General features: G+C 37.6%; 2 protein-coding genes and 1 pseudogene across 4 annotated transcripts; 1 reads left to right on the forward strand and 2 right to left on the reverse strand.

The window, feature by feature from the left end:
• Positions 1–4,908: 4,908 nt before the first annotated feature.
• LOC126793700 (uncharacterized) lies at positions 4,909–9,369 on the reverse strand. 2 transcript variants are annotated; one of them, XM_050520297.1, is made up of 10 exons: positions 9,201–9,369; positions 8,952–9,074; positions 8,526–8,646; positions 8,193–8,321; positions 7,839–7,948; positions 7,570–7,753; positions 6,456–6,671; positions 5,905–6,120; positions 5,605–5,755; positions 4,909–5,317 (listed from the first exon to the last, which is right to left on the reverse strand). In XM_050520297.1, the coding sequence occupies exons 1-10, from the start codon at positions 9,221–9,223 to the stop codon at positions 5,223–5,225; spliced, it is 1,368 nt and encodes a 455-aa protein (XP_050376254.1). In that variant the 5' UTR covers positions 9,224–9,369; the 3' UTR covers positions 4,909–5,222. The 2 variants fall into 2 exon arrangements, with proteins under 2 accessions (XP_050376254.1, XP_050376255.1); XM_050520298.1 differs by having other exon boundaries at positions 4,913–5,317; positions 6,456–6,656; positions 9,201–9,363.
• Positions 9,370–10,058: 689 nt separating this feature from the next.
• On the reverse strand, positions 10,059–12,480 carry LOC126795208 (uncharacterized; annotated as a pseudogene).
• A 3,516-nt stretch (positions 12,481–15,996) lies between these two features.
• Positions 15,997–25,746, forward strand: LOC126793580 (transcription initiation factor TFIID subunit 2). Of its 2 annotated transcripts, none has more exons than XM_050520142.1 (25): positions 15,997–16,213; positions 16,318–16,663; positions 16,990–17,135; positions 17,228–17,294; positions 18,456–18,655; positions 18,750–18,903; positions 19,112–19,196; positions 19,295–19,386; positions 19,822–19,947; positions 20,047–20,100; positions 20,263–20,331; positions 20,466–20,563; positions 20,666–21,013; positions 21,088–21,175; positions 21,329–21,454; positions 21,541–21,597; positions 21,735–21,814; positions 21,913–21,955; positions 22,479–22,565; positions 22,865–22,954; positions 23,142–23,200; positions 23,289–23,376; positions 23,466–23,631; positions 23,746–23,929; positions 24,099–25,746. In XM_050520142.1, exons 1-25 carry the CDS (start codon positions 16,098–16,100, stop codon positions 25,510–25,512), a joined length of 4,383 nt encoding a protein of 1,460 aa, XP_050376099.1. In that variant the 5' UTR covers positions 15,997–16,097; the 3' UTR covers positions 25,513–25,746. The 2 variants fall into 2 exon arrangements, with proteins under 2 accessions (XP_050376099.1, XP_050376097.1); XM_050520140.1 differs by having other exon boundaries at positions 15,998–16,213; positions 23,289–23,379; positions 24,099–25,745.

The following is a 25,746-nucleotide window of genomic DNA, read 5'->3' on the forward strand; positions in this document are numbered from 1 at the left end:
ATAGGTTTCCAGATCTGGCCGGGAGGGGAGCGTTTGCACTCTCTGTTTGGGTTTTCTTTATGGTTGGAAGACTTGGAATTATAATTAAGAAATAGAATTTCATGAATTTTTAGTGATCGACATTTTGATTAATATACAATTTGATGTTACAGAAGTTGGGATTGCCGGGTGAGCTATATATCCCCTTAAGGTGCCTTGAACAATTTGATACTCATATAATTATAGATTTGCATGAGACTTTTCAAAAATAGAAAAAGAAGATATGCGTGAGAAGTGGCTCTTTATATTTTATGGCCAGGTTGATTTCAAACTTAAATATCGGTTATAAAAGGTGCCTCAAATAATCTGATATATGTCGTGTGTCTGTGTGTTTGTGTGTGTGCTTTAGGCAGTTTCAAATTACAAACTTGCATGGTTCATTCTCTATCCTAATTATCTAACGTAGCAGCTTAATGTTGAGATGGATGGAGTTTATTAATCAACTATAACCCCAAGAGAACTAGATTCCGCAAAAAAAAAAACATCGAGGAAGCATGAAAGGAATACCTTGTCGAGATGTTCGTGTAATCGTGTTTGCTTAGGTACATGCTTTTCTAGCACTTGATTCAAAAGAAATGGGAGTACCTTAAGACTGTCTGGGCTAGCTCTCTTTAAAGCCCAGTGGAGCAACTTAGGCCAAATGTTTACTATCGTTAAATCTCACTCAGGTGTCTACAATCGTTAGATCTCAATCTCATACCCCAGTGGACTGTTGGGTCTGAACAATTGTTGAAATTGTTGCCAAAACGGAGTTGCTTCAAAATTTCCATTTTATTATCTAAAATTGATGCAAGTTAAACAAATTGTTTATTTTTCTTGTTATTTGATATGTTAATGAACCTAGTAGTATATGAACATTATTTGCTGCGGTTGCAATCACATTATTTTCTGAGGTTGAACCTCATATGGTGGTGGCTATCGTACCACACCACTTGACGTTGTTCGTCCAGTAAAATTGAGAATATTATTTCTTATATATTAATGAGCTCAATTTTTTTATTTATAATTTGTACCTTTTTTTCGTCTAGTGTCGTGAATTATACTTACAACTTTAATCTTAAGGTGTTATATCTAATACATTTCGTCTAATAGAAATTCAACCATTCATGAAGAATTCTATATCCAAAACTTTTCCAATTTTTCGATTTGGAGATTGAATTTTACAGATCATGTTATCAGAGGATTTTCAATGGAGATCCAACTTATCCCAGGTGATTTTAATTATTCACATATATAGCCAGGGGTTACGGTGTTATTAGCTTCAGTAGCAGCAAATAAGGCAATTCAAAGTCTAACATGGAGGTTTATTATATGCTCTGACCCATTTTTTCCTCTGAAATACCAACTCCCATTGTGGAAAGGCAGCAAAGCTATTAAGCTTCAAAAGGATCCCACAAGTCCATGAGAAAATAATCCATTACTATTCAGCGTGCATGTGTTTGTGATAAACTTTTGCCTTTTAAAATCTAATTTTGTGTCTCAAGTCAACCCTTTCTAGAAATGACTTGCATCGTGTTAAGTTGTTAACAGAAAACTAAAAACCTAATACATGAATTTTCAAAGCCTCTTAATCCTAATCCTCTTATCATATGCTGGCCGGAGATTTCAGTATGCTCTTTGCCTCTTTCAGTATCCAGGTTCTAGCTTTGTGTCTATTTGAACGAAAATTAGGCAAAACAAAATAACATATTGATTTTAGGTGTACATTGCAATATTCGATCTTGGATCTTAATAGATACAAATGAAATATTTCTCTATATGTGAATATGAAGTACTAATATAGCATATATTATTATTCTCTAGTGTTGCTCACATTCCGGTTCCCATGACATAACGTGCCGTCACAAGCACTCTAGTTGCTTTCCTAGCTAGCAATATTAGTTAACTATACGATATGCCAACGACAAGTATATAATTCAGTGATATTTCCTTTGTTTTCTGGTCAAGATTTTCAATGATAGATCCATCAACATGTTGCACGCATAGTGAAATGGCCGTACTTTGATGGGAGTTTTCAAACATTGAGAAATTGAAGTACCACAGATAAGGTAAAGGTTGGCTCAGAAAATAGTTAAAAAACCATATTCATGCACTCATTCACATAACATTAGACATATATTCACATTGAATCCAAATGAGGAGTATGTAATAAATCTGGATTGATTTCATGAACATTTCACTAGACATATAGTATGTAATTTCTTTCTCCCTTTGTGGTGAAGAAGAAGAAATAAAGAAGTTGAATATTACAATAGCATGAATACACAAAAAGCTTATGAAAGCCAAAAATTAATGAAAGAACCTCATCATCAATGGTGCAATGGGTTTGGACCAGTGGGAACAAGGCGCTGTTCGACGCCATAACGAGGATCGAGCTCGCTTTTGCCCGGCTTTGGCACCGGCAGGTGGTGTCTGTGATGGTGATGCTGACGTTGTTGACGCCGGCGGACAAATGGAGCAAAGTCGAATTTGGTACTACTTAATAATTTCCTGCTGCTCGTGTTGATGGTTATAGTGCTGTGCTTGGGATAAGAGAAGTGGAACCAGCCATGAAGGAATAAGAAGAGCAGAGAGAAGTAGAGAATGAGTTTAAAAGGGTGAGAAAGTTTGGGAGGCATGGTGGGGAAGAAAGTGGTAGTGCATGGAGCTAGAACAGAAAGAAAGATTTTGATTGATGAAAATGTGGGTGGAAAAGAAGTGGGGTTTTTGTTTGTGTATGTTATATAGACTTTTGATGATGATCAATACAATCGGGGGTGGAGGGTTTTTGAAGTTTGACAGCTTAAAATGGGATGGAGGACAAGAAATGTTAATGGGGGAGAAGAGAAGAGGTTGACATGGGCTGGCGATAATGGCTTGTGCTTGCTTCAAGTATGAGAGAGATTTTCAGAGATGAAGTTGATGATGGTTTTTATTTTATGGTGAGAACTGTGAAGGCAAAGGCCAGTTGATGCGGAGAGGGGGGGGGGGGGGCAGCATTGTCGTGCATTCTTCTTCCCATGAAAGCTCCCTTTGCGTTCAAGCAACCTATTATATTAATTAGGGCAAGTATTCAATTTATGGGGAATTTTGGATGGTCAAACCTTTGAGCAATTGTATATTGTGAGTTTATTTATATTAGGAGCAGTGATTGTGTGACATTACTATTACTAGTTTAGCTAATTCTGGGTTGATGAAAGAGAATCGGAGCTTGACATGATGATGAGGTAATATATATGTAAGAGAACGGATTTCTCTTTTAGTGACAGAAATCTCCATTTCAACTATTTGCACGTAAGGTGGACAGTTAGAGACTAGGTGGGTTACTGAAAGGTGGTTTACCTAGTATTAACATTCGTGAAATATGTAAGATTTGATTTAGAGTTGGTATATAATTACATACATGAAGGTTGACGTATCTACAAGACTACAACCATATATCAAGTTACCTTAGCATTTGCTGCTACTATCCGAAAGCTAATTCTTTTACTACATAAGTGCACTCTTCCACTCCGACAACTAATATATATCTGCTTAATCTGATAGAATTAATTACTTTCATCAACCTCAAACTTCTGCTGAGGTCGACCTAGCTGTTCCCATAGCATATGTAAAAAAAATATAGTTATAATTTAAAGAGAATATTGGCAGGAGCTCCATGAAAACATTGAGATCTTTGCTTGCAAATTGATATGAACTATGAAGCAAGACGAACCTAACTAGCCAGACAATATAATGTGAGAGGTCCCTGGTTTCTGGACTTTTCATCAGCCAGTCTGGTTTAGCTTTGAGCACACCCAAACAATAGCTATGGACAATTCATGCACACTTCTCTCTAGTCTCTACTTCTTTAATACCAGCTATGATCTTAATTCAATTTCCTATTACATCTAAAACTCTTAATTGACTCACCCCTTGATTTATTCTTTGATTCATATATGTAGTTGTGGTGATAGCTAGCTTGTTTGACATTATATGAGAGCTTGATGTTCATGCATGGAAAGTTGGAAACAGAGGCCGGAAGCTGTCTTCCAGCTCCCACGTACACATTCAATCTAAGACTGGACTAATTTGAGTCAATGATGAAAACAAGTGTTTATTCACACGCTTTGCATATAGCACTGCCTAAAAATATATAGTCACTACACGTTAAGTTACATGGGAGAAAACAATCCTTTTCTTTTACTCTTCCTTTTTTTTCTTTTTATTGGTTTCCTAAGTTTGAATCCCAACCTAAATCAGCTAAGGGAAATTTTAAGAGAGGGAAGTCTTATTTTACTCTTTAAATTTAGATTTGGATTGAAAAGTGAAGCACTTTACAAACTTCCTTTACCCATATTAGGTGAAAATGATGAACACCAATACCAATTACCAAACACAAAGATCCATTATGGTTGTGTGTGCAAGTTAAACACCATGCTAGCTCCAAAGGCATATCTTCCGGGAGTGGGCATGGACTTTGAATCGTCGTCTGCACAATGAGAGGCTCTCTTGTCGGGTAGACCATTTCATACATGGACATAGGGCAAAGAGGAATTACACTCTCGTACTCATCTCATCACGTGGAACAGTGATCTGGATCCTTCTTTTTCGGTTTTTCCTTCTCGTCTGGTTTGACTTCGATGATATTGACCTTCCATTTCAGGAAACCCCTCAACCTTTGAAGCACATAATTCAAACCAGCTCTCAAAGATTGGAAGATGAGGATGGTTACCAAGCGTAAAATGATTCAAAGGTGAACCACCACCGGTACAGTATTCCCTTTCAACCACAGAAACACCCACCAAAACACAATAATCACTGAAAACGTAACAAAAAAAAAATTCATTTGTAACAATCTAGTACTTTCGAGAGTATATAACAAAACACGCTGTGCAAACGAAAAAAGAGGCACATAATTGTATGTCTTTATTGTACTGCGATGACATTATCTATAATTTACAGTCATCCCTAACAAAACCAACAATAAAGCTACTTAGTGGCAGTGTTTCATATTGCTGCAATTCTCTTACTAAAACATCTGTAAACATGATGACCACAAGGAGTTGCAGTTGGAGCCAAGACTACGTGTACATCAGCAGTCCTCGATAGATCAATTGGAACTAATATCTAAGAAGTTGCGAGATACTCAGCAAGTTCGACAATAGGAGGGACCTAGATCGTAGTCAGCTGTAAAGGGTATGCATGAAAAAACCTTAGGCTATTCAACTTTCCTCCCATTCTATGTCATCTTCATCTTCTGCAGTTGCATCGGCCTCGACATTCAAGTCATTGACCTTATAATTTCCATTGGCGTCACCTACAGTGGTGTCCAGAGAAGACAAAGTTAATGAACACACTTCGAAAAACAGTGACAATAACTAAAACAAGTCAACATATAATATAAATCCCTTCAGTTCAACTCATTGAATGGCCAGAAAAGTTTTTATGATTTTGGAGTGTATAAGAGAAGAGACCTTTGCAAATGAGGTCTTTTTTTTTTCTTTTTTGGGGAGAGAGAGAGAGAGAGAGGGGGGGTGTTTATCCTGAAATTCAAATTAAACATCAAGTGGAATTGAACAAAGATTGTCAAATAATGGCATGTACCTGCAACTGGAGCCTCTTCCCACTCAACATTTTCTTCTGCTTCATCTTCTTCATTCGGATCACGTTTTGACTTCATGCCAACTTGACGTGCTGCTTCTTCTTCTTGTTGTCTTTTTATTAAAGCAGCGTAATAAGCTTTGAAATACTCATCCTACAGAACAATGAAGAAACAAATGAGTGATGTTTGATACCTTATCAATTTATCAAAGCAGAATATGAGTGACATTCATTCCCCCCGCCGCGGTGTATGGAAGGGTGAGGGAGTTGTAACATCAAGGTACAAATGAAACTTGCACAAACCTGGAAAGCCTTTTCATCATCTTCAGCATTTGCCTTTTTGTCATCTGAATACTCTGGAGCTCCAACAGTGCCATCCATCTTTGCCTCTCCACGCTGTTCCTTTGTAAGGTTCATCCCTTGCTTTATCATCCAAGGTGGCAAAACTTTCTGGCCTGTAGTATCAGCTTCTGATTTGACATCATTACCCTTGCCATCATTTACAAAATCAACTTCAACCTGGCATAATCCAGTTCATTCATAAGGAACTACATAAGCAACCAGTCATTTGATACTAACTTCACACATGTTAAAGATCAGAGCTGCAATATAACTGATAAAGAAAAAGAATATAGCTCACTTTACAAGTAATGGTGCAACTTCATTCACTAGCCTCTATCTAAGAAGTCTTACCAAGTTACCATGAACGTAACACACTATAAACCTGAGGTGCTGATCATGTAAACCAAATTACTTGCATTTGATTTAATCACCATACAATAAATAATGCATAAAATTACGGTCATAAAAGTAAATAACAACTGGAAGCTTGAACAGAGGGAGATAAGGATTACTTTTGTATCTCCAAGAAAAGGCATGGGTGTTCCACCATAGGGCCCATGTGAAGATTTGGAAGGATCCATGCTACTTGATTCACCATTCTCGGCACGTCTTTGAGCATGTGCTCGCACTTCCCAAGACTGGAGAGTTCCAAATTCAGGAGGAGGTAAGTCTTTCACCCTATTAATCTGCTCCATTAAAGGCTTCAGCTGTACCTGCATCCCGATTATCTATCATATCAGAGAGAGTGGCAGCAGTATAATACACTAGACAGAACAATGACAAGCAACAATTTGGTGACAAATCAAGTTGAATGAGAACAATAGCGACAACAAACACAAAATAATGCAAAATTGGTAATATCATCATAGACAAGCACAAGTCGAGTACTGATTGTAATATACAACACCCTAGACAAGTGATATGATGACTTACAGATTGATTCTATGATGGATCATAAGAGACCCATACTGATATTATTGGAATTTCCATGATTTCTATCAAACTTAAATAAAAACATGACCCCTGCAGATCCCACTCCAAGTGTAAGGATTACATCCTATGTAAGTAATATTGTCCTAAGAAGGGCCATCGTACCAGATATATTTAGGGGGCCAAGTTGGAAAATGCATGATCCCATAAGAAATGTTCAAGTTATGGCCCTTTCAGGAAACATTGCACAACGATCAGTAATCATATAGATGTTTGTACCCCATGTGATGGGGCTTTGCTCAATGTTCACGTTGCAATATTGGTCCTACTCCAGTTATTAGGATCACATGGATCTTGGGGTGTTGCTCAATGTTCATAGCCACTTACTTCTTCACTTGATGTTCAAGTCCTACGTGATACGCTTCCAACTTGTATCCTCTCATTATACATTTTCAAAATGTCTCCATCATCCAAAATGGATGTAATATTATTGTAATTCTCGTGGTCAGTTCAATCCATAGAAATTGAATAAAATGAAGTGATTTTTGACACAGAACATTCAGATTGTTAAACCCATTCAAATGTTCTCTTGCATATTTATACCCATTGACGTATGCTACAGCAAACTAAGAAAACAACGTGAACAGAAACTTTATTAAATAATAAATAAATAAATAAAACAAAACTCAAACAAACCTCCATATTCTGAAGCATGTCTCTTAATTTTTCACGCCTTTGCCTCCTGGCATTGCTGTCTCCATCTCCTACATCTTGAGAAGCTAGCTTGTCACTCTCAGCCACAAGCTCTCCATTGCAACTCTCGCAGTGGAAATATTCATCCTCCAATGAAAGGAGTTGCAGTGCGTCCAAAGCATTGTATCTATAGATATGAGCTTGCATTTATTTCCAGTATCAAAACGAGAAACATACTAAAAGAATGAATAAATTGAAAACACAGTAGTAACCTTTTCCCACAGTTAGGGCAAACATATTCCTGAACTGTGTTCTTGTCCTCCAATTCATCTTTCAGTTTTTTCCTCATGCGGTGCAGTCTGTACCTTACTACATCATATATCTGAAAAAAAAATCTTGTGTGAGGACATTTCCAAAATATAGAAGCCACAACTTTATCATGATCTGATATAATAAATAATTAAGTTAACTTGCATTCCTGGTAAAGAAGTAAAAAAAGAAAAAAAAATCTTGCACTAACTAATTCACGTATGTCCAGTTATCAGGGAAATGCTCTATTTGTTCGCAGCTGTTTTACTAAACTACAACATAAATATAAACATGCAAACGGGAGCTGGGAAGTTAACCTGAGCATAGTCCAGACAACAGTAAGAGTGAGTGTGCAACTTAATTTTCTCTTCTCCTTCTTTTGTATGTTGTTGTCCATCAACAGTGGCGGCAACTGCAGCACTGAATATCTTCGCACCCTTAGCCGTCTGCAATAATCAATAATAAACAATTAGCCGTGTTATTTATACTTAATAACCTGCCAAGTTTTCAACACTTGAAGCATTCAATCGCATGCTGACAACTAATAACAACAAATTTGATAGAATTATATAAACAGCAAACTCAGATGTATAATTTGATTAATCAGAAACCGAACAGACCAAATAAAACAATGACATTCAACAAATCACCTCCTTCCTGTGGTCTCGGGTGACCAGTTTCTCCTCCTCGAAATATCGCAGAGCACGACGAAGTTGCTTTGAGTGGAGTTTCAAGTCCTTTGCCAAATCCTCTTCTCTCACCCATTCTCGCCTAACATCAAAACATCAAGGCATTACTTACAATTGCAAACCACACAACCGATGGAACAATGAGCTCGAAACTTCATCCTCGATTCTCAAAGCGCACAGTCATCTTCCTCAAAACACACACGAAAACAACTAATTCGCAATTGCATATACCTATGTGGATAGTAAAACATCCTTCTCTCAGCTCATTGGCTCAAACCTAATTCAAATCCTTCTCTCTAGACTAAACGATTCAAATTAAATGAGTCTAATCAACTTCAAACTCGAATCAATTTCGGAAACTCCAATCAAAATGAAGTTAGAACGGACCTTGAGAGCGCGTCGAGCACAACCACAGCGATTCCGCGGTTGTCGCTCCGGCCAGTCTTGGGCTGATTCTCCCCGCGAAAGTTGACGTCATCGTAGAACGCTCTCGCCGCGAGCTTCACCAACCTGAACCAAATTGAACACACAAACAACTATCAGATTCATCAATTGTAATCTTCAGCATTGAGTTTGGAGGGAAAATTGATCAGAGAAAGTTACGAAAACCCTAGGAATTGAAGAATGAGGAGTTACCTTTTGAAAGGCTCGCTGCTCATGCTTTAGGGATTTCAATTACGAAAGTTTTTTTTTGGGGGGACTGTGTTCTTCAGAGTCGGGGTTTTCTGAGGCGGAGAGAGATCGGAGCCTCTCTCGGTTAGGTTTAAGGCCTACGGCATTTGGCAGGAGAAGCTTTCGACTATTATTTGCAGCTCGAAGTCGAGGTCGTTAAGAATTCTCTAGTAATTTTCGGCTTCTGATTTCCGTTTCTGATTTTTTGGGGCCTGTGCTGATTTTGATTTGGGCCGGCCCATCATTTTTATTTTAAATTACAAATCTTCACAAAAAAAATAAACCAAAAAAATGCGTGATTAAATTGTGTTCCAGTTACCAAGTGAAGTGGTGATCAAATTATTAGAGGTAAACAAATTTTTAACACATAGTTAGTGTGTTGGAGTTTAAACAATGAAATGTAGTGAAATGATCCAAAAAAATATAAGAAAACCTTTGAGCATATTTCATTAAATGATAAAAGCATATGCAAATCATTCACACAGCCTTTATAGCCTCAAATTATGACAATACTAGATATTTGTAGTTTGTACATATGATGACACTGATCAACCTTTGCTGAGAAGCATTGGAGGGCAGTAAAGCTTAGTGCTTAGCTCTTCAACCTTCATCTCACAGTCTATATTAGCCTTATCCTGTGCTGTAGCACCTCTTCGAGTATTTTACCTTGTATTCTGCAGTTGCATTACAGGTGCGAAGAATGTCAAGTTATGAATGAAACATTGTATCAAGATCTCACCGAAAGCTAGGTCTAAATCAAGACAAATCAAATATTAATTGGAATAGAACAGAGACTTTTCACAAACGATATTTACCAGAGGCCTATTCCCATTCAATATAATCATCTCCTTCATCCTCGTCCCGTTCCGACTTCATGCCAACCTGACGGACCTGATGACCAGCCAGAGACGTGCATTTGTGAGACCTCTCCACGCTGTTCCATTGTAAGATTCATCTCTTGCTTGATCATCCAAGGTGGTACAACTTTCCGGACTGTATTATCACCTTCAGAGTTAATATCCTCACCCTCGTCCTCAACCTTTGAGAATATAACTTCCACCTGACAAGTTCCAGTACAGTTATGACAATAGTCGAAGTTTATTTATATTTATGTTTATATATAATCCTAAGGCGCTGAATAGTTAACACTGGATTATAATACACTCCAGACACAACAAGTCAAATGGATAGAAAAGCTAAAAATGTATCAAGTACTATAAGTACAAACAAATGCTTAGTACGAAACAAAGTCGTTAGGCCCCAATTAAGGTTCCTACCAGGCTACCAGTGATACCTGAATACTTTCATTTACTATCACCATAAAAATTGTAAATAGAATCCAAATCTCACCTTAAGGGTAATACATAAATTAAACTGGTTGTCTGGAGGGAGGAGGAAAAGTATTACCTCTGTATCTCCAACGAAGGGCGTCCCACCATGCCCCAGCCCAGGTGAAGATATGGAGGGATCAATAGCACTAGAATCACCATTCTCCGCAAGTTGCGAAGCACTTGCTCTGGCCTCCCAAGCTTGGAGACTTCCAAATTCAGGAAAAGGTAAATCCTTAATTCTATCAATTTGTTCCATTAAAGGCTTCAGTTGTACCTGCATCCAATTCATTTCATTAACTTTGATGTAATGATAGCCGTTGAATATATATGTTCAACATCAGGTTACATGACAATAGCAGCAGAAACAAACAAATCTCCATATTTTGAAGCATTCCTTTGCTGTCTCTGCCAGCTGTCTTTTGAGAATCTAGCTTGTCATTCGCAGCAACAAGTATCCCGTTGCAAAAATCACAGTGGAAGTACTCGTCCTCCATAGAAACCAGTTGCAGTGCATCCAAAGCATCGTATCTAAAGATTAATTTGTTCTTGTATTCATGATTCCAGGATCAAAACATGGAACACACAGATAAACACACAGAAACTATAAGAACCTTTTCCTGCAGTTATGGCATATATATTCCTCCACTGCATGCTTGCCCTCCAGTTCATCTTTCAGTTCTTTCTTCAAAAGATGCAGTCTGTACCTTACAACATCATATATCTGAGAATAGAATAATTGTGTCAAACAAGTGAACAATGATTTGTTTTGCCTTTCCCCGTTATGAAGAAATCAAAGCAACTAAACCACATCATGTAGTATCATGCTGCATAAACTATTTCTTTGCTCGCAAATAATAAGCAAATTCAAACCCAAATTATATATATGAAAGTATCAACCTGAGCATAATCCAAACAGCAGTAAGAGTGTGTCTGCAGCTTAACTTTCTCTTCGCCTTCTTTTCTATGTTGTTGCCCAGTGGCTGTGGCAGCAACTGCAGCACCAAAAATCTTCACACCCTTAGCTGTCTGCAAAAAAAAAAAAAAAAAAGATCAAATCGTAAGGGATAGAGATGCATGATCGATTAAGATTATCCAATCACGTGGCTTATTAATGCCTATCTAAAATCAGCAGAGAATACTCTGAGCACATTAGGATTCATCATTTACATTATCAAATTATTAGGTGGCCGTGGTAACAAGGGGTAACCTTAGATCTTACACTTCACAACAGGTGGTACCAATTTATTTAACTGGAACTTATACCCTATCAACCAATAGTGCAGTGAGAGCTGAGCGGTATTGAACCTCCAGCAACACTTTAGCCAAACATGGTTTATTCCATTCTTAGGGATATTGAGCACTACAATCAGTACATATACTTGTAAGATTAATCAAAACTGATTTTAACACTCTTCAGGCATAATGCTTCTTGGAAAGGAAGGAATACCTAAGTGTATATTAGTAACAACAAATGAATCCCCGCATAGGGATATAAAGAAGAACCAGAAAACAACTAAACAAAGGTCAACAAAATAAACCTCCTTCCTATGTTCTCTGATCACCGGTCTTTCCTCCATCAGAAACTGCAGAACACGACGAAGTTGCTTGGGGTGCAGTTTCAAGTCCTTGGCCAAATCCTCTTCTCTCACCCACTGTCGCCTGGCATCAAAGTAATCTAAATATCATGCACTTGGAAACTATGCATTTTGTTGAGTCTATGACATGCTAATAATTATACTAGGTTATAGTGAAGTTTTTGGCCAAAGTATTAGCTCATAATCTCATCGTAGAACGCTCTGGCCGCAAGCCTCACAAACCTAAAGAAATCGATATATTGAGAACGCGAAATGTAGTGGAGAGACCCTTGGAATTGAAGGAGGCTAGAGGTACCTGTTGAAAACGTCGATGCTCATGGTCTTGGAGCCAATGCTCACTTTCGTTTTGATTTTGCTCTTCAATGGTTTCAGGAAGTCGGTCACTTTCTCTCCGGCGTGTACAGATTGGTGGCGATTCTGTAATGTTCATGAAATTGCCGGCCATTTTATACGCTTCGATTTTGCGGACTACTTGATTAATTACCACATTTTCATTTTAAATATCTTATTTTCTAAACACTCGGTAAACACAAAAAATGTGTAAAGCTACGGAATTGTGCCCAACATGGTTTGATGACTTTGATCTAACAAGATGACTCTCGCATTTTAATAGATCGTAAACAATTTCATTAGTGTTTATTAGGTCTGAGACTTTATACCCAATAACTGTTTAGAACGGTTAGAACCGCATTGAAATGATTAATTCAATTCGATTTCAAAAATAAATAAATTACTAACTCTAGAGAAACCACACTGAAACAACCGATTCGATTCGATTTCGGATCCTATTTTTTAAAATAATTTTAGAACCGTTATAACCGAGTATTTACAACTATATAAAAAAAAACATCTAAAAGAAACATATTTCGTCGCCACTTCCCTCATCACTTTCTTTTGTTTATTTCTTATACCCCTACTAATCACTATATATAACTAAAAAAAACATATTTTCTATGCTTATGTCCTCACTTTCTCTATTATTTTGTTACTCCCTAAAATCCAAATTATCCTAGGTTTGCAGTCTCTCTCAATTCTTTTTGAAATAATTGAGTATGTTAACTGTTGATCATTGGATAATTATATTAGAGAGGTTGTTGACGTTTTGTATTAGCATTTTTTTAAGTTGGTATTTTATATGTTTATTGTTTTAATTTAGGCTTTGAGATAAATATATATTATAGTGAACTTTTGGAACCGTAAAAACCCAAAAACCGATCCAATATTTGTGGCTTCGGTTCCTTGTGGTTCTGAAAGAAAATGGTGCTAAATCCGGACAGTTTTTTATTTCCGATTCCGGTTTTGAGAAAAAGTATGTATTATGAAACCGATCACGTGCCTAGTGTTTATAGAACGAAGATTTGCTTCTTAGTTACAAGTTAGAATGTCTTCGTCCATTTACAAGCATATTCATCAACATGTTAGAGAACGATAGCATATATCTCGTTGAAAACCACAATCGTCATAACACTGTGAAGTGTGGAATGTTGGAAAAATGGTTTATAAACCATTTAAAACCAAATTTTAATTGATTAATTAAATTAAGTTAAACTTATAATTAATCAAAGATGAACATAGATTTGAGTTCTCCATAATGAGGGCTACAAGATCATATGTTTGTTTGTGTAATTTGGTTTGTAGGTGAATACGAAATTGTCACTCAAATATTGCTACTTAGAATGAGGGAAAGGTATTTGTCCCACATTGAAAAAGAGAAATGTTGAAAATACTTTATAGAGAATCCATTATGTATGGATTATAAAGTATGTAAGCCTCATTATACCCTATCGCGCACGCGCATGGGGGGTGCAAATTCTAGGTCACAAGGGAAACCCGTGCGACCTGCGGACACGAATGCAACCCCGAATTGAGGGTCGGAACGCATATTCTTTTTGCATTTCCGAAAATTCGGTTTTGACATTTCAAATTCTCTTGATTGTTTCTTCTTTTGTAACAACTGTGTTATTGTGTGTGTTATGGAGAATTATAACATAATTGAGATCAGTGCTTGTAACATATGTAACTCATATATGTTATGATCTTTTGATTTCTATAACAACCATCTTATTCATTGCTGATTGCAAATCCTCACTATATAAATAGCCACCATCCTTTCATTGTAAATCATCCATTCGAAACACAATTCTCTCCAACTCTCAAAGTTCTTAGCTATTCTCTGGTGATAGAAATAGATACATTTCGAGTTCGTTGAAGGTTATAGTTAGTAGTGTAACTTCCTAGAATTGTTTAGTCGTTATATCCTGGGAGACAAGCGCTAAGCATCCTTGCACCGGTAGAGGAGGCGTAAACGTCTTAAGGACAGTGTGGTATCACACACGTTTCGACTAGTTTTTCCATCACCAATAGTTCGGTATTTTGGTTGAATTTTTTGTTCGTGTTCTTCGTTTTAGAGTTACATGTTTAACTTCTGCTTTATAATTATTTATAATTCAGGTTATTAAATTATATACGCAATATATCACTAGTTTTGTAACATGGAATTCAAAAGTCCTTAAGGCAGTTGGACTAATAGTGTTGAGCAAGGTTTTGAAAATGAACTTTTAACACTGTTAAAAGGTCAAGGTTGAACTTGCTCTACATGTAAGTCATTTGGAAATCAAAGTTAACCTTGTGCCAAAAGATTGAGCTAGACCTTGCTCGACATACAAGTTATTTAGAATTTAGAAAATTACTTAGTGATATTGACTACATATGAATTAACTAAAAACTCACTTTTCATATTTCGTATACAAATTATGACATAAGTCAAAGCCTAAAAAATAAGTAATACAAAACTGATTAATTAATTAATATAAAAATATATAAAATACTCTTATGTTCGTGAAAATTATCATATGTCACTCATAGATTTAAGTCATTTAACAAATTTCTCTCCCCTCATTTTTTAGTTTTTTTTTCGGTAAATTTAAGTTGGATGGCCAAACCACCGATATTTTGGAGGTGAGCCAATATATAAAGTTGTTCCTTATGTCATGAGCTTTCATTTAAGTACCATATTGCATATGTTTTGAGAAATTTTGAATTTTACTCACAAAAAAACCACAGTAGCAGTTAGTTTATTAGTCGTCAGTAACAACTAGATTTATAGTCGACAATAGCAAGTACATTCGAAGTCAACAGTAGCAGGTACATTCCAAGTCGACAGTAGTAGTTAGATTCATAGTTGACAATAGCAGTTAGATTCATAGTCGACAATAACATATACATTCCAAGTCGACAATAGCAGATGTCTTTCAAGTTGACAGTAGCAGTTAGTTTTTATAGTCGACAGTAACAAATAACCTCTCCATTGATGGTAGCAAACACTGTAGGTAAAAGAAGATTAAAAAAGTAAATTATTTTATGACATGTGTCAACTTGCCATTATTTGGTCTTTATTTGTAAATTTTGGTCTTTATTTATTTTATCAAATTAAGTAAGGAATTATTTGTAAACTAAATTATTATTTGGTTCTTTTGAATAATTTGTTATTTAGAATTTGATATTTTTAACACGCGGAAGAGCCAAAACTACCTATATTAACCTTCATTTCTCATGAGAAGTGCTCTACATCTAACCGGTTAACTTCATTATCTAATCATCATTTACAAAAAAAATCCAGCCATCTAGCTATCAAGTATCAACACCTTCTCCTTTCAAAATATGGGAAGATTTGACTGGAATTCATCATCCAAATTGATTATTTAATCATTTGAGTATTCACAAGAAAAACAAAAGTTGTATCGAACAAAATACCTAAACCCATCGAAAAACGTCACTGTTGTAGAGGCAGAGGGAGAGGGAGCCCATGGTGCGCGTCTATAAATACAACCCTGATTTCATATTTCTCCAAATCTCTATTTCCTCCCATTTCATCTTCCCCTCTAAGCCAAAAATAGACGCACACCCACACTGAAGCTCGCTCGCCCCACCCAACCATGGCGAAGCCTCGCAAGCCCAAGAACGAGGACGCCAAGCCCGACAATTCTGGCCCCCTCGTCCGCCACCAGAAGCTCTGCCTCTCCATCGACCTCGCTCACCGTCGCATTTACGGGTCTGCCCTCACCTCCTTCTCACTACTGATTTCCGATTTTAGGTTTTCGAAATTCTCATAGTTTTCAATTGAGCTTAGTTTATGTATTCGGTTTACGATTTTAGGTACACTGAGCTGAAGGTCACGGTCCCGGAGATAGGGATTGTAGGGCTACACGCCGAGAATTTGGGGATTGAGGGTGTTTCTGTCGACGGAGAGCCGGCGGATTATGAGTACTACCCTCACAGTAATCACAGGGATTCGGAGAGTGAGAGGAACTGGAGCTCCGTGACGTCGCCGAGCTCTGCTGCTGATGCGGCTGGTTCGTGTTACATTTCGGCTCTGGAGAGGGAATTGGTGCCGAATTTACTGATTAATTGCTGCAAGGCGTTCAAGGGTCGAAGTGAAGTGCAGGAGCAGGTGGTGGCGGCGGAGAACGAGGCGCTTCAGTCGTCTGAAGAAGCCAAGCAGGTTTATGGTTTGTTTATGTAGTTGCGATTTCGTGAGATGGAAGGGAGTAATTCGACTAGTTTTGGCTTGGATGGTTGTGAATTATATCGATGCTTGCATGGCTTCTGGTTCAGGCCTTCAGGGTTTGCTGCTATAGTCATTTTTTAGAGTTTTCGAAATGAGAGTTTAGGGTTTAGGGGAAAGGATGCTTTAAATATAGCTTAGTTCGATGAGTGACATGTATAAGAAATGAGACATCTTCCTGAGGGTTGGCTTCAGTTAGTTCAGCGTGTTGAGATTGGTTTTATCGTTGTATGTGGTTCTTATATAAGCTGATGTTTGTGCAGAATTTGAGATTGATTCGTATTGATTATTGGGTAGAGAAAGCCGAGACCGGGATTTACTTCCGTGATAATGTACTACACACTGATAACCAAATGCGCCGTGCAAGGTGTTGGTTCCCTTGTATAGATGACTGTTCACAGAGATGCTGGTAATAATTGTGTGATACATTCTTATTCCAGTAATTTGGTATAATTAACAATCATTTGTATATTAATGGTGGCTATAATGTTACATGTTCAGCTATGATCTGGAGTTTACTGTGGCACAGAATCTTGTGGCTGTTAGCACTGGAACCCTACTCTACCAGGTGAATTGAACATAAAGCACCTGACTTTTCCAAGTTTACTGCCAGCGTATTATGTATTTTCCTTCTGTGAAATGCACATGATTTCTAATGAATTCAATAACATGTAAGATGTAACTAAAAAATAGAGGGAGAAATAAGAGATTAGATTTAAAACTAGGATTAGGTTTTGTGGTCTGTTGGTTGAGTAATTAGTATTTTGTTGGAGTACACGTGTGTATTCTAATTCTTTTGCTGTTTGACAAATGACAATTCCTTCAAAGAATATTAGGACAAAATAGAATAAGGTAGTTAGGTACTTAATACTTTTCCTACAATATGGAACCTATACAAGGAAAATTGAAAGGATGGTATCAAAACTAGTGCGTACCACTTTGCAGACCAATGCCTTGCCGCAATATAACTGGGACTCAATTCCTTGTTGGTGCATTATATGCGGGGATAGCTCAGTTGGGAGAGCATCAGACTGAATCTGAGGTCGCGTGTTGGATCCACGCTCACTGCAGGCATCTACCGGATTGACCCTCTGTTGACTGGAAGTTTCAATTGGGTGGTTAAAAAAACAATATTCTTAAGAATAATTTACTATCAGGTTGGTTTTGAGTGAAACCACAATAGTCACCATCATCTGGCATACTATTCAACCATCCTTGTACATTTTAAGTTAAATGCAACCATGGAACCGGTCCATGTTTATAGGTTGATAAGCCTGACCTAGTAGCTTGTTGCCAAAAAAAAAAAAGAATAAATAAACGGGTAGGTTACAACCTTGTTCCTGAATACCAGGAAATGTTCCCATAAGAAAAATGCAGCAGAGGCAATTGGAATTGCTGCCTTCCTAGATACCTTGCATAAATTTGAAGAGAGACATCAAGTCAAATCTTCTGTTCTTTCACTTAAATCCACAATTCTATTCCCTCAGTAATTACTTGAGTAATTGTATTGCTAGATATCACTCTTGAAAATCTGCCCATACGCCAGTATAGTTGTAAGTCATTATGGTCTCTGTTAAGTTCCCATGGACATGTATAATACCATGACAGGCAGTTAAAGGAAGTTTCATCGTGATCCTTAATATCCAATGAATTGGCTAAATTGTATCGCGTTTTTGTTTGACTTGTTAATGTTACAAATTTTTTATGGCAACTGTTATTTGTTTTGCAGGTCTTGAGCAAGGATGACCCCCCTCGCAAAACATATGTCTATAATTTAGATGTTCCAGTTAGTGCTTGGTGGATATCTTTGGTGGTTGCACCGTTTGAAATCCTTCCGGACCACCAATCTGGTCTAATATCTCACATGTGCTTGCCAGCAAATTTGCCAAAGCTTCGCAACACTGTTGAATTTTTTCATGGGGCATTTAGGTTTGTCTCTTAAGTCTGTGACTCCATCTGTTTGAATTCAATTTTTTTTCTTCATTTATGTCATCCCATTAATATTTTATTCTTATACTCACAGCTGTTATAAGGATTATCTGGCGGTAAACTTTCCATTTGGGTCATACAAACAAGTTTTTATAGAGCCTGAGATGGCGGTATCCTCCTTGAGTTCAGGGGCGTCCATGAGCATATTTAGTTCTCAAGTTTTATTTGATGAGAAGATTATTGATCAGGTATGTTACTCATAGAGGGGATAAGATTATTTTTTCTAAGAAGTTTTCAAATAACAGCATTATTAGCACAATAGTATATGTCTTGTTTTTGGCACATATTCACAAAGTACCTACTGTATGTCTGTATTCACTTTCTTCCGGTCACCATGTGGAAACAATGTCCCTCGTAACATGCTTACTGTTGAGCTGATGGGTATGTTTCACGCAGACTATTGACACAAGGGTTAAGCTTGCATTTGCACTTGCAAGACAATGGTTTGGTGTTTATATCACTCCTGAGGCACCGAATGATGGTAAGCTGGTAGTATCTGGGTGTCTGTAATGCTTAGTTGGTACTTTAAGTAATTAGTAATCAATTGGCACTAACGTCATTCTTAACTCGTGTTTTCAGAGTGGCTGCTGGATGGTCTAGCTGGGTTTCTGACAGATTTGTATATCAAAAAGTATTTAGGGAATAACGAAGCCCGCTATCGGAGATTCAAGGTTTGGCTCATCTCAGAAACTTGCATTTACCACAATTACATTAGCTTATGCTTTGTAAATTAGTCATGTTTCTTCTTTCCTAAATAGCATTTCTTGATTCTTGAACACCGACTTCTGCACTTCTGCACTTCCTATATCCCTCTAGTTTGTTGTGTCCTTTTTTCACTTGAAAGCATGAAAGAACAAGCTATAGCATGCCGTATTTTAATGTCCTCATGCTATATAAATAAGTTACATTTCTTCTCTTCTAGACGGCCCATTTCTTTGACACCGACTTTGCCCTTTCCTTACTTCAGTTTGTTGTGTCTTTGTCCGCTTGGAATAAAGGAAAAGAAAGCTATGGCATGTTTGTTGTTTTCTGTTTTCTTTTTTTCTTTTTTTCTTCTTTATTGAATTACCTTTCATGCCGCTAATGTTTTACTTCTGTATCTGCAGGCAAATTGTGCCGTTTGTAGAGCGGATGATAGTGGTGCTACTGCTCTAAGCTCGACTGCGTCTTGTAAGGATTTGTTTGGCACTCAGTGCATTGGAATATACAGCAAAATTAGATCATGGAAATCTGTGAGTTCATGTGGATTGTGTCTTTGTTACTTCATCACCTCAGTATGGTCTGACTTTTCTTCACCTTTACAACTAATTAATTGAACCTCTTTAAAAAAGGTGGCTATACTTCAAATGTTGGAAAAGCAGATGGGGCCCGAGTCTTTCCGTAAAGTAATCCTTCAAACTTGTTGCTCTTTTATGAATTGCTCTGATGACTAGATGAGGCTCATCTGAATTTGTTTCTTATAGTTGGTTCATCACGTTATCTTTTTTTTATTAATATTATTTTAGTCCATCCTTACTCTCCACTATGTGGCATTCTTTCATGTACAGATTTTGCAAACAATAGTTTCGAGGGCTCAAGACAAGACCCGTCCTGTGAGATCTCTCAGTACAAAGGAGGTAACATAAACATCACTTTTGTGAAATATCGATGGATGTGAATCATGTGATGTTTCTTTTTTTAAAGGAGCATTAGCAGTTACAGTTTTAGTTTTGTCTTCAATTTTTTTAATGCCATAAATTGTGTTTTGCAGTTTAGGCATTTTGCTAATAAAGTTGGTAATCTTGAGCGCCCTTTTCTCAAAGAATTCTTCCCTCGCTGGGTAGAATTGTGTGGTTGTCCAGTTCTGAGGTATCATGCGTGTGCTACATATAATCTTTTCTTTCATGCCTGGATCTCTTTTCCAGATTTATTTACTTATATGCATTTGTTCACTTGTACTCAAATATGAAGGATGGGCTTCTCCTACAACAAACGAAAGAATATGGTTGAAGTTGCAGTTTTACGTGGGTGTACAGAGATATCGGATTCAAGTGATTCAACTGTTAATGCTAATTCAGAATCTGAAAAGCGTGACAATGATACTGGATGGCCTGGAATGATGAGCATCAGAGTTCATGAACTTGATGGAACATTTGATCATCCTATGCTGCCAATGGCTGGAGAAACAGTCCAGCTGCTGGAAATACAATGTCATTCAAGGCTTGTGGCTAAACGCTTACAGAAGCCTAAAAAGGGCTCAAAGCCTGATGGAGCAGATGATAATGGAGATGCAACTCCTGCCCTAGATATACGCTCCAGGTATAATATAAACCTAATCTTTTAGCAGCTCTTATTGAATAATTATCCAGCATGTTGAAATTTATTTTTGACAGTATGGAATCTCCGTTGCTGTGGATGAGGGCAGACCCAGAAATGGAATACCTTGCTGAAATTCATTTTAATCAACCTGTACAGATGTGGGTACGTATGAGATTGCGGTGATTCTACATGCATGTATGGAGTTATAAACATGTGGGTTAATCACTGTGGTACTTATGCTTGATAAATTATTTATCTTCCATTTTGAACAAGCCTGTTGGTGGTTAACTATTTTTTTGGTGGTTCTGATATCAGATTAATCAGTTGGAGAAGGACAAAGATGTTGTTGCTCAGGCACAAGCAATTGCAATGCTTGAATCCTTGCCACAGCTTCCATTCTCTGTTGTTAATGCTCTGAATAACTTCCTCGTTGACTCCAAGGTATTATCAAATTGATAGTTACATTAGCTGTAGAATCATGTATTACCGGGAGAGTAACTTTATGAAATTTTATTCTTGATCCCAAGGCGTTCTGGAGAGTTCGAATTGAGGCAGCCTTTGCATTAGCTAATACAGCATCTGAGGTACTACTATCATTAAATGCATAGGACATTGAATACTTCAATCCTTGATTCACTTGAGTTCTTAAATTATTATTTTTAATTACTGTATCCGACACAAATCAACTTTTATATGACTTGTTCATCACTATTTTCTTCAGGATACGGATTGGGCTGGCCTACTCCATTTGGTGGCATTCTATAAAAGTCGAAGGTTTGATGCAAATATTGGACTTCCCAAGTATGTCTTTTATTTATGTATAGCTTGAAATGCAAATTGTGGTGATCTTTTTCTAGATAAAATAAATTAATAACTTTGTTTCTTTTTATTGTTGCCAGACCAAATGACTTTCATGATATTCCCGAATACTTAGTTCTTGAGGTAATGCAATGAGGTAGGATATGTAATTAGTTGTTCATCATGTGCCATGGTTAGGTGGTTCGTCTGACTTGCACATGTGCACGAAATATTGGAATTTCTCATGCTATACAACTTGTTTTCATCATATAGTATGATACAATAAAGCGACTAGAACAATCAAAGAAACACTCTCGATGCTGTCTTCATCTAAACATTCATAAAGCTCCCATTGTATTATACTATATGAGAGATACACCATTTGTATTTGTATATCACCTATTTTCATAAAATACTTGAACAGTCTTCTGTTATTAGAAATGCCATAACATTTCATTACCCATGCTCAGTTCTTGACTGATATGGACCCAACAGAAGTTCAGAACCCTAAAACTATGGATTAAGAGTGCTCAAAAATCATTTCAAAAAAGTCTCTTACTTGTCTCCTCTGATATTATACATCAGATATCAATCTAATAATGTTAAACTATATGTGTGAACTTGTCAAGGACCCTCTAGATATAATAGTTGTTTCTTTTACTGGCAGGCAATTCCACATGCTGTAGCTATGGTTAGAGCCGCTGACAAGAAAAGCCCAAGAGAGGCTGTTGAGTTTGTCCTACAATTGCTGAAGGTAGTTACGTTTTGGCTAGTTATCATGCCAAAGAAATAGTTACCAAAAATAGAATTTTCAGCTGGCCTATATCGTCATACAAAGCTATAATTGGTCTCATAAAATGATAAAATTGTTTTTTTTTTCAAACATAATAACCATGGAAAATTCTGTCAACTTATTCCTTGTCTTGCTTCTGTACTATGCATGACCTTTCTCGGACAATAATACACTCACTTTTCTGAATTATATTTCATTCACCGCCAACAGTTTATGGATGTATAATCTGTGTCTAACTGTGTCTTTGTTTTGTATGACAGTACAATGACAACAGTGGCAACTCATATTCTGATGTCTTCTGGCTTTCTTCATTAATTCAGTCTGTCGGAGAACTTGAATTTGGGCAACAGGTTTGTTTTATAAAATAAGTCATCGACTCTGTTGTGGCTGCCATGCTTTGTCTGGCACAAACACACGTGATAGTGTGTCTGTAGTTTAAAATCAATTTTTATATGTTTCACCATCTAGCGGTTGATATCACATTCAATTTAATGTTTACTTTGTCAACAAGAGAATAACAAACCCTATTTCTTGCAGAGTATTGTCCTTTTATCATCTCTTTTGAAGCGTATTGATCGGCTTTTGCAATTTGACAGGTGTGTTTACTTATTTTATACTTCATACAATGGTTTGTGTCAAGTAATTCCTTTTAATTGATTTGATTTTGGGAAATGGATGACCCAGGTTGATGCCTAGCTATAATGGTATCTTGTCAGTCAGCTGTATCAGGTCCCTGACACATATTGCTTTGAAACTTTCCGGATTTGTCCTTCTTGTGAGTAAAATTTTCACCCAGTAAGAAATTTATTTCGAAGTTCTTGTACTTCAATCTAGTGTTCTTATGATTGTGACATGTGGCAGGATCGTGTATTTGAACTTGTAAAACCTTTTCGCGATATCAAGGCCATATGGCAAGTTAGGGTTGAAGCAAGCAGAGCACTCCTTGATCTTGAATTCCACTGCAAAGGCATTAATGCAGCTTTGGCGCTGTTTATGAGATATTTAGATGAAGAGCCATCATTCAGAGGTGCTTGTCACTATCCTCAGTGGGAAATTTTCCGGACTTTTAGCCTACCATGTCAGAATCACTTTGCATAATTTTCTGTGTATATTCATTATCATATATACTCCTCAATTGCAGGGCAGGTGAAGTTGGCTGCGCATGCTATGAGGTTATGCAAGATAAGAGGTGGATCCGATTGTGAGGATGAAGTTCAAAGCCAGACTCTTGTTGCTTTACTTCGCCTGCTTGAAGGCCAGATGGCATTTAATAATATCTTTCTTCGTCACCATGTATTCTGCATCCTACAAATCCTTGCAGGAAGGTGGAACACCCTTTCTATCTGTATATTTTTACATTATTAAGAAGTAACATTACACGGATGACACTGAAAGTTTTCGTTTGTCCTTGCTAGCAGTAGTACATTTTGTTCTTAACATAAACATTTGTCACCACTTATTTTCCAATTAATCAAAATTGAGTTCCATTTTCAGGCCCGCAACCTTGTATGGAGTGCCAAGAGATCATAGACCTTTGCTTCTCGGTGATGCAGAAGGCTCACACGTGCAGAAGAACATTTTTGCTGCTTTCATTCCACAAAGTAAATCTCAGGAACTACCTTCTGACCAACCACATGTTGGTGTGTCTGTTCCCGAAACTTCCGGAGATGCTTTGCGTGCTACACAGTCTACCATGGATGGGTTGTCCGCCCCAGCCCCAGGAGCTTTGAGAGATGAATTGTCCATTGCAACTCCGGAAGCGTCCATGGGTGGGCTATCAGTTCTGGCTCCCGAAGCTTCCAAGGGAGATTATGGTGCTTCAGAACCTCCCAATGATGCTTTCAATAGTTTGGGTCCTCTAGAACCTTTCAGTGATCATATGGTTAGTGCGGTAGATCCTTCCGCTGGTGGTTTGAGTGCTGTGGAAACTTTCAAGGATGTCATGGTAGCAGTTCCTGAACGTTCCAAGGACATCTTGATAGTTCCTGAACGTTCCAAGGATATCATGGTAGTTCCTGAACATTCCATGGATAGCTTGGCAGTTCGTGAACCTTCCAAGGAAGCAGATACCATTACCAACAGCCACAGACGGAAGTTTCCCGTTGTTAAGATCAGGGTCAAAAGATCTACTACTACTACTAGCAGAGCAGAAGAAGGTGATATTCAAACTGTTGAGAGATCTCAAGGTGGGCATGCCAGCAGTTCTGTGTCTGTGGATGCACCTCAACGAAATTTCCGTGATGTTGTTAGCCTTAGCAACTTTGAGGAAGTCAACTCTTGTCATGATCGTGGATCCCGGATGACTGTCAGCATTGGTAGTGCCAAATTCGCAAGTGATGCTGATGATAATGTAGGAAAGGAATTGCAGTGCACTGCTGATTCAAGCAAAGTTTCTGTACAGCCTCGAACAGATAAATCACCACCTAGTTTCATGCATGAGAACCAAGATGCAGAGGTGCAGAAGTATGCAAGCCTTCAAGCCCTTTCAGTTCCAAGAAATGATCAGAATGGTGGTTCGTTTGGCACGGTCGATGTACAGCCTCACGGTAAGGAAAAGGAGAAAAAGAAAGACAAGGACAAGAAAAGGAAGCGGGATAAAGGGAATCGAGAAGATCCCCAGTATTTAGAGCGAAAACGTTTAAAGAAGGAGAAAAGGCAGAAAGAGAAGGAGATGTCAAAATTGTTGAGTGAGAGTGCCAAAGTACCCTCCCCGGACATACCAAATAAGGAGGTTCTTGGAATCAAATCTGCAACACTGCAACCAGGTGAGCCCAGTAGATCAAACAACAAATTAGTCCTCAGAACTGTTGAAGCGACCAGGCCCGAGGCATCTGGAGCATCAGGAACTAAAACCATCACCCCCAAGATACGTATTAAAACCAAATTTCGAACTCTGGACAAATCATAGGCTCATGGAAGCAAGTATGCCTGTTCGTCTATGATGCATTTAACTGGGGAGGGTGTAGAGATTTGTGGTTATGTGATTCATGATTGACAATTGCTACAACCCAATGTATTGTCGCTAGAGCTCCGGCCTATGGTTTCTGAGATATTGTAATTGCCGTTGGCAACCATACCGGTTACATTTGTAACCCTTGATTAATTTTCCGGTCATGGAGAAATTTTCCAGATCCTCTGAAAA

The sequence above is a fragment of the Argentina anserina genome, chromosome 5 (genome assembly GCF_933775445.1).
Source record: "Argentina anserina chromosome 5, drPotAnse1.1, whole genome shotgun sequence".
NCBI lineage: Eukaryota > Viridiplantae > Streptophyta > Magnoliopsida > Rosales > Rosaceae > Argentina > Argentina anserina.

What these genes read in the sequence shown, in the direction of transcription:
- LOC126793700 (XM_050520297.1), bottom strand. Translation starts at nt 9,223, where the DNA reads ATGAGCAGCGAGCCTTTCAAAAG. An exon ending in GTGCTCGACGCGCTCTCAAG is followed by an intron (nt 8,647 to 8,951) that starts GTCCGTTCTAAC and finishes TTTTGATGTTAG; the next exon opens with GCGAGAATGGGTGAGAGAAG. An exon ending in TGCCCTAACTGTGGGAAAAG is followed by an intron (nt 7,754 to 7,838) that starts GTTACTACTGTG and finishes TCATATCTATAG; the next exon opens with ATACAATGCTTTGGACGCAC.
- LOC126793580 (XM_050520140.1), top strand. Translation starts at nt 16,098, where the DNA reads ATGGCGAAGCCTCGCAAGCCCAAGAACGAGGACGCCAAGCCCGACAAT. An exon ending in GCAAATATTGGACTTCCCAA is followed by an intron (nt 21,815 to 21,912) that starts GTATGTCTTTTA and finishes TATTGTTGCCAG; the next exon opens with ACCAAATGACTTTCATGATA. An exon ending in CCGAATACTTAGTTCTTGAG is followed by an intron (nt 21,956 to 22,478) that starts GTAATGCAATGA and finishes TTTTACTGGCAG; the next exon opens with GCAATTCCACATGCTGTAGC.